Genomic DNA, 15,637 nt, shown 5'->3' on the forward strand with positions numbered 1-15,637 from the left:
GATATGTCCTGAGGTTGAATGTTAGTTACATATTTTTGGTTTTTTTTAAGATATTTTTTTTTATTGTATTAGTTATTTGCCAGCAAAAACGATATCAGGTGACGTTTATATATATTTGAATGATACGGATGTTTTAAGCTTCAGAAAAGCTGGCGTTTTCGTTACTTTGCATCTCAAGCATAAAATTGTGTTTATTTTGAAGAACATATGAATTGAAAATGATGATCCAATACGATTTTTTTTAAAAAAAAAGAGCTAAAGATTGCATTTTTGGCTAACAATTTAAAAAAGAAAAGAAAATACAACATGATTTTCGAATGTAGAAATTTAAAGTATGCGTTCTGGAAAACAAACCTCGCCATGAGTTTGCAGTACTAGTGGATGAAAAAAGAAAAGTCAAAATTTGAAGCACCTAATCATGAAAAAAAAATAAAATTAGAGCACCTATCTTCAAAAATAAATAAATAAAGAACCCGACAGACGAAATTTGCTTCTCTATTTTGTTATTTTAGCATTTCAATGTAAACATTTGATAGACAATGCATACACATTACAAGTTTTATAAACATAAAAGTCGCAAGTAAAACCACTTCTCACGAAGATACCTTCTGTGATATTTACCGCGTTGATGTACAACCTAAAATATCACAAATCTTCGACATGATGATCAGTTTCATCGAATATCTCCTCCTGCGATAAATCACTCAAAATTTCAAATCACACAAGCTAAGAACACATGAAAAAACTCAAGGGAATATAACATACACATCGTTACTTCACCTGCAATAGCTCTTCAATGACATCTTCCATGGTTATTATTCCGACAGCCTCTTCTTCTTCGGGGATTTTTGGCAGAGGACTTCCATCTATTTCCAGGATGTCCGAATACATGTTCTCTGTCCACTTCTTGCTCTTTTGAGAAACGAGAGGATTGTTACCGGTGTTTGGTGAGCTCTTCCATTTTTTTATCGGTAGTTTGGTTTTGGAACTTTTATCCGGACAAGGCTTCTCACGGTTAATGTCTATTTTCACATCCTTGATAGAATCTAAAATAGAAACGAGCAATCAAGAACATCATTAAGTCAATCATGTAAGTTAAATCAAAGCATGCATCCTAGAACAATAAATCTCAAAGAACATAGAAATCACCAATACGTGGTAAAATTTGAATCCAAAACCCCTACTGATCTCAAGGCCTCAGCCATCGAAATATCCTAATTATGGTGGACTGTCAAATGCTCTGATGGTTTTTTCTTCAAACATTACACATAGTCCCAACATTAGAGCCTAAATTATTTATGCATCAGGCTGATTTTAAATCTGAGCAAGCAATGGTTTCCAGGTAATTTCTCAGGAAAACCAAAAACACGTACTTTCTGAATCTCCAGCTCTAGCAGAAAGGACCATCTCTTTGGTGTAGTGTCGTAGAACAACAGCCATGTGACTGTGACCCTTCTGGAATTCATTCAAGATGTCATATAATGGCATGGTTTCCGGAACCCTATGACATAATACAAAAGCAATATTAAGTTGTATTATCAGTTTCTTATCTGAGAAAGTTTCAGCTACATCAATACTACCATATCTAAAGAGCAACCTGATGCATGAGATCCTTATATTCATATGATAAAGTCCAAAAATATTAATCTAATTAATGCACAATTAAAGTGGTCAGGTGTCGTTCAAAAAATTAAAAGGATTTTCTATATAAATCATGAATTCAGTACTAAAGCCAGAACCAAAACAAGTGCATGTGTGTCCATGTGTGTTAGAGAGAGAGAGGATCATCAATACAGAACCAAATGTTGCCGTAAAGTGTAACCAGGTGCACACATTGTTACTAATTTGTAAGCAAAATGCATAGGCGTATAATTAGGAAATAAACTTGTCATCAGCACATCTCATTTTCGACAACAATCACAAAACACAGAAAATTCAGAAACCTGAGGCAGCTCAAAATACCTGAACATGGTATTCTATTTGAAAATCTTGGTGAGGCAGTGTCTTAATTTTTTATGGCCGACACAGTCTAAATTTAGATTCATAACATATTCAAAGTCTCCGACCAATAAGATACCTTGGAATTCTTCGTATAGTGACGCTCTTTACTGGGATTTCATCCTCAGGACGGACGGTTAACAAGTTTTTGACCTACAAACTCAGAAACCAACAAAATATACTGTTTAAATAATCTTAGGTCAGCCATAACTTGTTGGAACAACCATTTCAATATGCCACTAGGCGGGTTTAATGATGTTGGAAAGTACGAGCGAAAAACTTGATGCATTACTTCATAGCTGGAAGCATACCAAGGAGCTGTTTTGAGTTTCAGTAATTTAAAACTACGGACAGCTAGAGCAAGAAGTGCCACTGTATGAACATAATTCATAATATGAAGGCCATAGCAATCGACCTCAATCTTCAGAATAGCAGACGGTATAATGAAACCTTCACATTAAAACTTCCTAGGTTTTCCTTATTAAAAACTAGGATTGAACCAGCTTTTCAAAACTTTTTGCGGAAATTCTTAGATTATAATCGATGTTCTATGAATGAACAGATAAAAAAATCCAGTTAAGACTGAAATCAGAGAAATCCCAAATACAGGGCTCATGATTAGATATGTAAACCAGTTGCTTAGCTAGTGGAAGATAAAAGTGGAGCTTTGCTAGCACACTTTACGAATTGTGAAGAAATGCAGAGAATCTTTCAGAAAATTGTCAACAGTGTTCGACAGCAAAAGTCATAAAAAAAACATTTTCCCCATAAGTAATCAACATTAACTGATTAGATAGTGGTGCTATGGCCGTGCCATTTGAACCTGTTAGCTCTTCTAAATGCAGAAGTCATAAATAAACATTTCCTCCATAAGTAATCAGCATTAACTGATTAGATAGTGGTACTATTGGTGGTAACATTTGAACCTATTAGCTCTTCTAAATGTTGACATCTATAACAACCAAGAACACGAGCAAATTCTAACACCGTTATTGTGCGATTACACCGGAAAGAAATTCAGATTAACAGACAATACTATAGCAACGTCAAGCAGCTGTGCAGCATAAAATAGCTATGATTTAAGGTGTGGAAACTATTTTCTCAATGAAACTGCACGTGAAGAGGAACATGTAACTATTTACTCAATGAAACTGCACGTGAAGAGGAACAAGTACCAGAACAAGCCCAATGATGTTTGTGGGTTCCTCAAAGTAGACAGGAATTCTGCTATTTCCTTTTGTCAAAATTAGATTCATCAAGAACCTTATAACAAATGCAAGTGTTATTGTTAGTATTAGCAACTGAGAGGATCCCGTGGCTACATACAAAAATATGCATCACCTGTCAAGCTTTGCATTTATATCAATTGCAAAAGTTTCAGAAATTGGAGTCATAGCATCACCAGCAGTTTTATCACTGAGTTCAAGTGCCCCAGCAATGATCGTGGTCTCATCATGCGTGAGTTCTCCACCTTTACCTGCCTACATTTGAGTGGCATTAGCTTTAGAATATCAGGAAGAAAAGTAAAAAGACCCTTATAAGAAAGTCTGCAAAATAACTCAGATATAGGCATACAGCACAAGCAATCAACTTAAAGAAAAAAAAATCCACGATTTTCAAAACACAAAGAAACGGAAACGAAAAATAACATATTCCACAAATGCCGAATATTTATCTACCCCATACCTCGTTGCCATGTAAATTAACAAGTGTCTTCAACTCAGCTCGACGAAATAAAGCTCTGTGACCATGTCCAAGCAGTAAATCTAACAGCTGGAAATCAGACAACATGTATCGCAACAGTCTTTGTCTGAAAATGCATATTCGGAAATGTACAGAAAAACAAAAAATATACCTTGCTTATTGGATATGCAACTGGAAAACAGATCCAGACAAGGACGCGAACTACTGGAGCCACAGCTGCACCAATAGCAAGTCCATGTCTAGAACAAACAGATTGTGGAATGATCTGATGAGACACAATCAGTTCATGCATATCATTCATCTAGAATCTTGCTATTTTCTTCATGCTAATAGTAACTTGAAAGTAAACAAGATTTTAAGGTTCCATGTAATCTTTCATATTTAGTATGTAGATGCTTTACAAATTTTTTTATTTCCAAATCCTTCATAGCTGTATGCATGTAAACTTGTGCTTTCCCTTTTAAGCAACCTTTGCTTATCCACCAATTGGAGAATGACACATCAAGTCTAGGACATTTGCATCATATAAACCTTCTTATATACTATTTGTCCTTTCATTCGCCACATCTGAAGAATCATATAAACTTTTGCTGTCACCTTTACAAAACCTTTTTTTCTCCACCAATTCCCGAATTGCACATCAAGTCTAGAATATTTGCATCATATAAACCTTCATGTTTACTATTTATCCTTTCATTTTGCCGCAACTAAAAGAATCCCTCATTTTTAGTCTCATATTTTGGTACATCTTCAACAATCAACACCCTTTCTCACATTTTGGAGTACTAAATGTATTCATCAATGTTGATTCCATCATCAACTAAATCCAATAAGCCCATGTGCTCATCCCAAACATGTAATAAAAGACCTAAAAATTCTGAAATATAATTGAACAGGATCATCATTTTTAACTTTTATAGAGGTGACTGCAAGTGTCATTGTAAGTAAATCTCTAGTAAAGGACATCTTTGCTAATTAAACTATAGTCACAGGGCTAAGCTACTTAATTCTAACAAAAAGGTACTAGTAGCAAGTTAAACAACTAGAGACGACTTACCTCACCAAACAGCAATATTAAAGTTACAGAAATGAGAATTGCACCCCAAGCTGCAACTAGACCATCAAGTAAAATAGGAAGTGCCTGCGAGGAAAAACAACTCAACAAATAAATCCTTTTTGACAAGATTCAATAACTTTATGAACATAATGCCTTCACTATTTCACCTCCATCGAAGCAGCATTGCAGAGAAGCAGTGTACAAAGCAACAAATGTTGATTTCTGACAACTGGCAGTATCTTCACTGTTATGAAAAGGTGATACCATAACATCAATATCCATACCATCAACATCCAAAAATTAAAGGGCGCACAACCAAATGACTGGCAGAATTGTAAGCCATTATCACAAACATCTTTTACAAATGTCCCTTTGATATCCAATTGCTTTTTAAGTATCAATTTATTTTATGCAAACTCAAACCAGTGTAATTTTTACATCAAAATCATGACTCGGGCACTACTAACACAAGAAAAACTTTTCTAGGGTAGCATGAATAGAAGTAAATCAAAGTACAGGAATTAAGACGGAGAGCGATATGACCATGGCAGCATAGCTTCTTTTTATTACTAATACTAGTATTATGATATGTGTACTTTTTTATAAGAAACTAATTTCAAGTCCTTATTTTGTTATCCAAGCAAACATCTTCGCACCAAAAGTGTGATTTTCTCAAGCACAATAAATCTTATCTTATAGAACAAATGCACAAAATCTGTATCAAGGAATTAGAGTCTCTGAATCGCTAGTATGAATACTTTCACGCACAAAAATTTTTCACTAGATTTCAATTCTACGAACTGGATAAACTGAATTTAAAGGAATTACTCCACATTAAAGTCCTGCGAAGCGCAAACTACTTTATTCGACCACTAGTTCACCCCAAACAAATTACAAAACGGTGATTCAACACAAAGCTCCAATAGCACAGAAACTCCCCACAACCGTAGTTAATCACAAATTCAGCAAGCGGGTAACTTCAAACACAAAACAACAACAATAAAAAAAGGCAAAAAGAACATCAAGAACTTAGACGGGGGGACGAAGATTACAGGCATGCCGCCTGTCCCTTGGAGTTCCGGACTTGGCAAGCACTTCGAGATCAACAAGGCTGAGCGACATTAAGCCCAAAGTAAGCCCGGACATGAGGCCCGCAAACGCCACCAGAAACACGATCCCGGCAATGTGAATGAAGAATTCCGTCCCACAACATTCGAACTCCACCGCCATTCAACACCAGAAAGGTGCACGCCAATTCAGCTGCTGAATGTTCAACTGTTCACTTCCGATTATTATTATTTCGAACGGGGAATAATCGGATTCGAGGAGAATATTACTGTGCAGGAATCGGAGGGAGGACAATCGCAGTGGCATGTTTTATAGGCCGTAAAGCTGACGTTTGGACATGAATGCATCCGGTGCAGTGATAAATGCTACGGTTCTCTCCGTTGTTGATATGATTTAATTCTTTCAATCAGTGAATATAATATAAAAATAATAATATATAATATTTGTAGGCAATTAAATTGAATATTTTAAAAATTATATAAAATAAATAAATTTTAAAAAATTAAAATATCATTATCCTCGTCACTTAATTTGGCGAGTGACTTCAACAAATTGGTTCTGTTATTTTTTGCATCTTTCCTGATTAAATATGGTAATAATAAATGTATGTAGACAATTTATTAACGTTGTCGTAATAAATAGGTATACCTAAAAATTATTGTTCTTGAAAGATACTTGTAGTATAATTAGAGGTACATTTGATGAATTGGATTTCAAGGTATACAATTATTTAGGAAATTGCAAAAAAAAAAAAAATTTGGTTCAAAGTTTTTTTCACATTAGTTATTTTTGTGATTTTGATCATCTATGAATTCAAATTTTAATTTTAACTCTTTTTTTTCTTGCAATTTTAATTCGTCGATTTGACGTAAGTATGATATTGACATAGCAATGATGTGTTAAAGTGAGATTTAATCACTTTCACAAAAAATATTGAAATTGCAAAATACAAAACCACCAAAAAATGATGGGCAAAAACTTGTGTGAGCGGTCTCACGGGTCGTATTTTGTTAGACATATCTCTTATTTGAGTCATCCATGAAGAAGTATTATTTTTTATGCTAAGAGTATTATTTTTTATTGTGAATATTGGTAGGGTTGACCCGTCTCACAGATAAAGATTCGTGAGACTGTCTCATAAGAAACCTACTCAAAATGAAGAATATAAAACTCGTTATTGATAATATAAATTATCAAAATCACAAATAACCAAAATAAAAGACAAAAATAAAAATAATAATAATAATAATAACCCCAAGTATATGTAATAATCTGATAAACTTGATTTGATAATATTTTAATGGTTCCAAACTTTGAGTAAAAAGTAAGGAGTAAATATATTTTGAGATGGTCTCACGTGTTTATTTTCATGAGAAATGTCAACCCGATTAATATTTTAAATGAATTTATTATTATTATTATTATATGTTTATTTTTCATGAGTTAGGTCGACTTTGAGATTCGCAAGATCATGTGACAAGAACTTTAGTGAAAAGTAAAAAGATAAGTAAGTTTGTATTCGAATAGATTTCAAATATACATCTTACCTAATTGAAATAAATTTTAAACACCAGGTTGTTTCATTAAAAATTAATCTAAGTTCTAATTACCCATAATTTAGTTATTTTAATTTTAAATTTACTTAATTTGACTTGGTGGTATATTACTTTGGGCAAAAACTTCTGTGAGACGGTTTCATATGTCGTATTTTGTGATACAGATATCTTATTTGGGTCATCCATAAAAAAATATTACTTTCTATGCTAAGACTATTATTTTTTATTGTCAATATCGGTAGGGTTGACCCGTCTCACAGATAAAAATTCGTGACATCGTCTCGCAATAGACCTACTCATTGCTTTGAAACAGTTTTAACTACTCAATCTTATTACAACACATTATAAATTTAACAAGTTATAAATCGAATTTAATACAATACAACGACAAATAATAATAACATAATAAAATTTAATAAAATAATTTTATATGAAATTATGATTTGGACATGCTAAAAGTAAAATAAATTATAAGATCATAGTTATAACAAAGTTTAAAATATTAATTTGATACATTTTCAAGCTAATATAAAATCCGCCGATAATTTGATTAAATTTTCAAGCTAATTAATCTAGTTTAAGTATTAAATGGCACTTAATTTAATTTAGTCCATACGTATGAAGATAGAAAATTAATGGGTAATTTGTAGAAAAATACACATGCCAATGATTTTTTTAAGATTCAGTACACATAAGTTTTTTTTTGTATTTTAATACCTGACAAAAGACAAACTTAGTTTTTACTACATGTTTCATGTATTTTTACCTTTTTACCCGTTTTACTTAATAAAAAATTATATAAATCCCTTTTTTTGTTAGCCGTCTTCTCTTTCCACTCACCATTCCCGATGCATTTGGACCACATATACATTGAATTAAAATATTTTTTTATTTTAAAAAACAATTCACAATTAAGCATTGAACTTTTTGAAATACTTAATTTTACTTGCGAAATACTTAATTTCAATTTTAAAATACTTGATTTAGTAAATGACATACTCATAATGTGTATTAAAATATTTGATATTCGAATATGCAACGCAAGTTCACCAAGTGCTCGTATTTCCTTCCAAGATCCATTTGGATGACATGTTCATTTCATTTAATTATTTTTTTATTTTAAAAAACAAAACAAATTCGCAACTAAGCATTAAACTTTTTCAAGTACTTAGTTTTACTTGCGAAATACCTAATTGCAGTTTTAAAATACTTGATTTGGTAAATGAGATACTCAGAATGAGTATTAAAATACTGGATATTCGAATATGCAACGCAAGTTCACCAAGTGCTCGTATTTCCATCCAAAATCTATTTAGATAACTTGTTCATTTCATTTAATTATTTTTTTATTTTTAAAAAAACAAATTCGCAACTAAGCATTGAAATTTTTTAAGTACTTAGTTTTACTTGCGAAATACATAATTTCAGTTTTAAAATACTTGATTTGATAAATGAGATACTCAAAATGAATATTAAAATACTGGATATTAGAATATGCAATGCAAGTTCACCAAATGCTCGCATTTCCATCCAAGATGCATTTGGATGACATGTTCATTTCATTTAATTATTTTTTTATTGTTAAAAAACAAATTCGTAACTAAGCATTGAACTTTTTCAAGTACTTACTTTTATTTGCAAAATACCTAATTTAAATTTTAAAATACTTAATTTAGTAAATGAAATAATCAGAATGAGTATTAAAATACTGGATATTCGAATATGCAACGTAAGTTCACCAAGTGCTCGCATTTACATCCAATATGCATTTGGATGACATGTTCATTTCATTTAATTATTTTCTTTATTTAAAAAAAAAACAAATTCGCAACTAAGTATAGAACATTTTGAAGTACTTACTTTTACTTGCGAAATATCTAATTTCAATTTTAAAATACTTGATTTGATAAATGAGATACTCAGAATGGGTATTAAAATACTGGATATTAGAATATGCAACGTAAGTTCACCAAGTGCTCGCATTTCTATCTAAGATACATTTGGATGACATGTTAATTTCATTTAATTGTTTTTTTATTGTTAAAAAAACAAATTCGCAACTAAACATTGAACTTTTTCAAGTACTTAGTTTTACTTGCGAAAGACCTAATTTCAGTTTTAAAATATTTGATTTGATAAATGAGATACTCATAATAAGTATTAAAATACTGGATATTTGAATATGCAACGTAAGTTTACCGAGTGCTCGTGTTTCCATCCAAGATGCATTTGGATGACATGTTCAAGGACTTTTTAGCAGCCACAAAGCATTGAAAGAGAAAAAAGGCTTGGAGCGAAGATTTGAAGATTTCGGACAATGTTTTTCGAGCGAATAACCCGTGATAGGAACGAGTAGCATAATACGTGGATTTACAATTTACATAGAAATATGAAGTCGGATACACGTCGATAGTCATAGTCCAGTAGGTCGAAAGCTAGGGGATTTAATAAAACGACATGCAATTCACCATTGACAAATAATTAAAGAGATTTAATTACTTCACTGAGTTGAATTGGTTTGACATAGCTTGAGAGGGCATGTTCAATTGGATATGAAATCTCGTCGAAAGCATAAATCATGTCAATGTATATGTGGTCCAAATACATCGGGCATGGTGAGTGGAAAGAGAAGATGGCTAACAAAAAAAGGGATTTATATAATTTTTTATTAAGTAAAAAAGGGTAAAAAAGTAAAAATACATGAAACATGTGGTAAAAACTAAGTTTGTCTTTTGTCAGGTATTAAAATACAAAAAAAAACTTATGTGTACTGAATCTTAAAAAAATTAAAAAAATCATTGACAGGTGTATTTTTCTACATATTACCGAAAATTAATCGACTAAAAACCAGAAAAATAAATAATTATCAGCGAAATAAATTCCTGCTCTTTTCTGTCATTTCCCTTGTGATCAAACGAGCAGATCCAGATCCCACACACACTTCTCGCCATTTCAGGTAACATACAATTCTTGCTTCATAGATTTTATGGTCCCTTTCTTTTTCGAGAAGATGCGACTTCTGTTCTTGAAGTTGCGGGTTCGTTTTTTTTTTAAATGATTCAGTGAAATATGAGAAGTTGAGATGTGAATTTGGGTGAAATTTGGTTTTATTTCTGCTGCATCGTGGATTTACCGGAACCCCGTATGCTATAAAGTGTAATTAGCTGTTTTCTTGTTTTCGGTTGCTTGACAGTTAGGAATGGAAATTAATCTTGAAATTTTATTGCGGTGGCAAAGCGTGTTAGCCAATCTATATATAATTCGACCTTTTGAACTGTATTATTTGTATATGTGGCCTGCTCTGGCTGCATTGAATGCTTCTTCTGTGTCGGCACTGGATATTTCTTACCATTAATTTGTCAGAAATTTATTTTGCTTGAGATGGTTTGAGTGTTTGTGTCGTGTCTAGTACATTTTAAGAATCTTATAGTCATGGAGTTTTGGGAAATGAGATCAGATGTCTCATTTATACTATACATTAGTTGAATGAGATGCATTATTATGGTAAATACTTTTTTTTATTTATGTTTACCGTGATATTTATGGGGTTGAAATTTATGTATTACTGCCATAAATCTTGTTTTGCAGGATATTAATTATTTAAAACAATGTCTAGAAGACCCAATACTTCTCGTCGATTTGCAGATGGTGGGAGCATTCCTTTAGTGGGTTCATTGCACTCGAAATCTCGTCCATCTCCGATATTATCTCTTGGCCTTCTTGTTGTGGTAAATATTGGGTTTTCCATTATTTATTTCTTACTAGTTCACTTCCCGGCAATACGTACACACTTTTGGCATTCACAAGCATGCCTACGATCCTTTATTGTGATACATACACAGTGTAGTACAATTTATCACATTAGCATTTCATGTGGATCATAGAATATAAGGCTGATGGATGCCACTGGTTTCTACATTTTAAGTTCTTTATGAGTTCTGATGATCCTAGCTGGCAGACACAATCTTGTTGATTTTCTTTGTTGCGAGAAACTGATGAGGTACCTACTTATCTACCTTTTTTGTCATTTTCAGGGAGCGCTATTGGTTGTTGGATATGTGTATCGTGATTCAGGTCTGTTGTTGATCTTTCTGATTTACACTCACCCGACACATCCTAACAAGATTCATCAAATAATATTGTAGTTTATTTTCTCATTATTTCCTTTTTAGCTGAACTTTTATGTATTGTTTTTTTCCTCAAAATTTTGATGTGGTGGAAGTCCTGGCGGAATGGGAACTTTATCCTTAATACCTCCTTTCATTCTCATAAATGATTTCCATTGAAAACATTAGATCGAAGTTCATTGTTTTAGTGAGATCTAAGTTTTAAATTTGTTTTTTTTGACAGGTGGCAGGAATGGCGACATTAACTGCTTTTAATAGACTTGAAGGTAATTTCACGTGATCTAAAATAGCTGATTCTGTCTTGTCAAGAGCCTCTAATGCAAATCACTATCATTCTGCATGTTTAAGATGCAAGGATACTCACTTTGGTGTTAGTTACGAATGAAGGCTCTCTATCAGATACTAATCTTTCTCATAACATATCAAAGGCAGACATAATGGTGAAAATAAGTACCGCTTTACAACTTAGTACCTATATTTCCTTGTTAGTGAATCAGTACCAGGCAATGCAGGCGTACTTATATAATGTTCTGTTGTATGTACTGCAACCACTACAGCTGCAAGTTTTTTTTCCATTTAGGAAGTCTTAATTTGTTTGGGCTAAGGAGGTGTTACATAACTTATTTTTACTTAGATCATGAGATGATGTTTCATTGGTTGATACCCGTAGGTAAAGTCTGCATATTGTAATGCATCTGACATTTGTTTGATTCCCATTGTTGATGAAAACTAAACTATCTGCTTGGCATGGCTTCCTGAACCGTTTGTGTATCTATTCTGCTTGTGATTTCTCCTCTGACTTTGTGGAGATAAGCTGCAATTTTTTAAATAACTAAAGCATGTATATGCAGGTGGTGTTTCATGTTCATCAGAAACTCAGAGATTAATCCCCATTCTTAAGAAAGCATATGGCGACAGCATGAAGAAAGTGTTGCATGTAGGTCCTGAGACCTGTTCGGTAGTCTCACAACTATTAAAAGAAGAAGATACTGAAGCATGGGGAGTGGAACCTTATGAGCTAGATGATGCTGATGCAAACTGCAGGGCTCTTGTGCACAAAGGTGTTGTCCGTGTGGCTGATATCAAGTTCACTCTTCCCTACAAGCCAAAATCATTTTCTCTTGTCATAGTGTCAGATGCACTGGATTACTTGTCACCCAAATACCTCAACAAGACAGTTCCAGAACTAGCAAGGGTATCTGCTGACGGTTTAGTTATATTATCTGGTAAGTCTCCATGACTGATTACTAATTACATTGCTCGTAGGGGAAATGTTTAAAATTTGAGTCTGAGCTGACTGCATTGGTTGTTTTCTTGAATTTGTCTGTATTTAAAAATTCCTTTTACAATGGTTTTTATTCTAACATGGAAAACCTCTCATTCAGCACACTCTTCTGGCAAGAGTAATATGAGAGCTTATTAACACTCTTCTGGCAAGAGTGATCCCAGAGCTTAGTAAATACTTGAAAATGGGGATAACCACCTCTTTCGTTCCTCTAATCTCTCCTAGCAGTGTTTGATCCAAAAACGTCGTGTATGGGGTGAAACTAAGCACTAGAATATCTTTTAATTTTAAGCTAAAACGTTTTTATCTCATGTATAGCATACAATAATTTACAAACATAGGAAATTTTTACAGCGAGGGCACTTGATCATAGCAATATTTTGGTGACGAGTGCTTTTATTCAAATTTCTTGTTCTTGCAGGGTACCCAGGTCATCAAAAATCTAAAGTGGCTGAGCCGTCCAAGTTTGGTCGTCCTGTAAGTGCCACTTTTTCCTTCTACTTGGTTTACTGTACATTTTATCATCTTTTTCCTGCATAAAATAATGGCTATAAATAGACAAAGGCTAATAGAATACCCGAGAATTGACGGTATAAGCATGAATTTTTTAAGCTTCTAACAATTCAAATTCCTGGTTGATGTACCATTTACCTCTTCGGCAGATACTCCCATTGGCCTAATGTTTTCTTTTTCGCTATATATGCAATTCATTTATTAATGCAACAGATAGTTGTTGACTACAGTTTTCTCTTGTATCGCCCATAAAAATCAGAGGATAAGAGATTCTTATTCGTGAAATTTTAAGCTCCAAATTGTTGAGGCATTGATGTTTCATCCTTGGTGAATGTATTATTTTTCATAAGCATGTAACTCTCTAGTGCGAGTATGGGGAATATGTTGCAAGAATGTTTGAATTTATGGCTAACTGTGAGGAGAGCTGCAACCGAGAGTCCAAACTTAATTACAGGCCAAGGAAAAAGGCCAATATACAAAGTTCATGTTAGTTTACGTCACATGGGGAGGGAGATATGGAAGTAAAAACACATGGGAATGACAGAATGAGGTAAACAATTATTTGTTTAGAGTGAATAATAACTTGAGAGAGTGACAAGGAGAGGGAGTTATTTTTTTTCCTTCTTGTTTGATTGGAATGGACTGTAATTGGGGAGGATTACCTTTCTTTCAGATTAGGCATACTTTGTGTTTCATTCTGTTGTGGCATCACTAACCCATCTTAACTGACTGAAAACGAAATATTGTATAGGCAATTTTCTATACCTCAATTCTTGCAACTCACCATGTCAAATTTCATTGTAACAGGCGAAACTGCGAAGCTCGTCTTGGTGGATTAGATTTTTCATTCAAACAAGATTGGAAGAGAATGAAGCATTTGTGAAGAAGTATGAGCAGGCTGCGGCCAAGAAATCATACAAATCGGCCTGCCAGATCTTCCACCTCAAACCATTGCATTGATGATTCTGATTATGTAGGTTGTATTCTTTTGTGATAATAGGTGCTAAATAAATAGCATCGTTAGTTCAAATAGATTTATTTTTTACAAATTGTAATTGTGGAAAGTGTGTCACCTTGTTTTATTTCATAGATCTGAGTGTAAGAAAACAACAATGTTGTATCTTGAAAATTTTGTCTGTCTGGTTTCTGGTGTACCTTCTTGATGCGTAGTCTAGTATCTCCCGGTAATGCAAAACCAATAATAACTAAAATTACGAGAAAAATTAATAGCACATTCGGGGAAACATTTTGAAAAAATATTCAATATTTACTTCTTAATAAAATAACATAAAACAAAAATTAACATCAATGATCGCGTTATTTTACAAATATATAATGTTTAGATAGTGTTTGTAAGAGCTTATTTTAAATATTTATGAGCTTCTACATATAATTAATATTTCATTGACTATAAGCTTAAAAATACTTAAAATAAATTCTTGCGAGCATTACTTGAGTTATGAAATGACATTTATATGTATGTGTGTGTGTATATATGTCAAAAACTTGTGTGAGATGGTCTCACAGGTCGTATTTTGTGAGACATATCTCTTATTTGGGTCATCCATGAAAAAGTATTATTTTTTATGCTAAGAGTATTACTTTTTATTGTGAATCAATTTGGTCGACCCTTGTTATAGATAAAAATTTGTGAGACCTTCTTATAAATTAAATTAATATTATATGTATTTTAATTTAACCATACGATTACATAAATATTTCTGAACAAGTGACTAAATTATCATAATTGACCTTATTTGATGATTTTAAAAACTAACTCGAATATTAATAAAACTCGAAACTTTGGCACACTATATTTGTATTAAATACTATATTCTTTATACAAAATTTAAACTTGTAAAAACAATAAAAGAAAGTTTTGGTAATTTAAAAACTAACTCAAATGTTAGAAAATTTTCTCATATAAGTATAAATGAGATTTAATATAGGCAAAAACTTATGTGAGATGGGTTCACGGATCGTATTTTATGAGACGGATCTCTTATTTGGGTCATCCATGAAAATTATTATTTTTTATGCTAAGAGTATTACTTTTATTGTGAATATCACAGATAAAGATTAAGACCATCTCACAAAAAAACGTACTCTTTAATATAATACACATCGAAAATAACAATTTTTATATCATTAAAAAAATGATATTAAAAAACAAAATACCCTATTAAAGAATTTAGCCAACTTCCAACCATTAATACTGATCGAATGAATGACCCCATTGAAGAGAGAATTATACTTCAGAGTTTACAATGGAATCCTTAGTTTTCTGATTGCTGTATTCTTACTACTTCTGTGACCCACTTGAAAGAAT

At 32.6% G+C, this 15,637-nt stretch overlaps 1 protein-coding gene and 1 pseudogene across 1 annotated transcript; one reads left to right on the forward strand and one right to left on the reverse strand.

Annotated features, from left to right (window-relative positions):
- Positions 1-479: 479 nt before the first annotated feature.
- Positions 480-6,179, reverse strand: LOC142528111 (DUF21 domain-containing protein At2g14520-like). The gene is made up of 11 exons (XM_075633188.1): positions 5,812-6,179; positions 4,927-5,003; positions 4,760-4,843; positions 3,854-3,967; positions 3,685-3,771; positions 3,340-3,479; positions 3,174-3,261; positions 2,078-2,151; positions 1,374-1,501; positions 781-1,046; positions 480-690 (listed from the first exon to the last, which is right to left on the reverse strand). The coding sequence occupies exons 1-11, from the start codon at positions 5,987-5,989 to the stop codon at positions 646-648; spliced, it is 1,281 nt and encodes a 426-aa protein (XP_075489303.1). The 5' UTR covers positions 5,990-6,179; the 3' UTR covers positions 480-645.
- A 4,070-nt stretch (positions 6,180-10,249) lies between these two features.
- Positions 10,250-14,462, forward strand: LOC142527519 (putative pectin methylesterase CGR3; annotated as a pseudogene).
- Positions 14,463-15,637: the final 1,175 nt, after the last annotated feature.

This window comes from Primulina tabacum, chromosome 15 (assembly GCF_025594145.1).
Source record: "Primulina tabacum isolate GXHZ01 chromosome 15, ASM2559414v2, whole genome shotgun sequence".
NCBI classification, from domain to species: domain Eukaryota; kingdom Viridiplantae; phylum Streptophyta; class Magnoliopsida; order Lamiales; family Gesneriaceae; genus Primulina; species Primulina tabacum.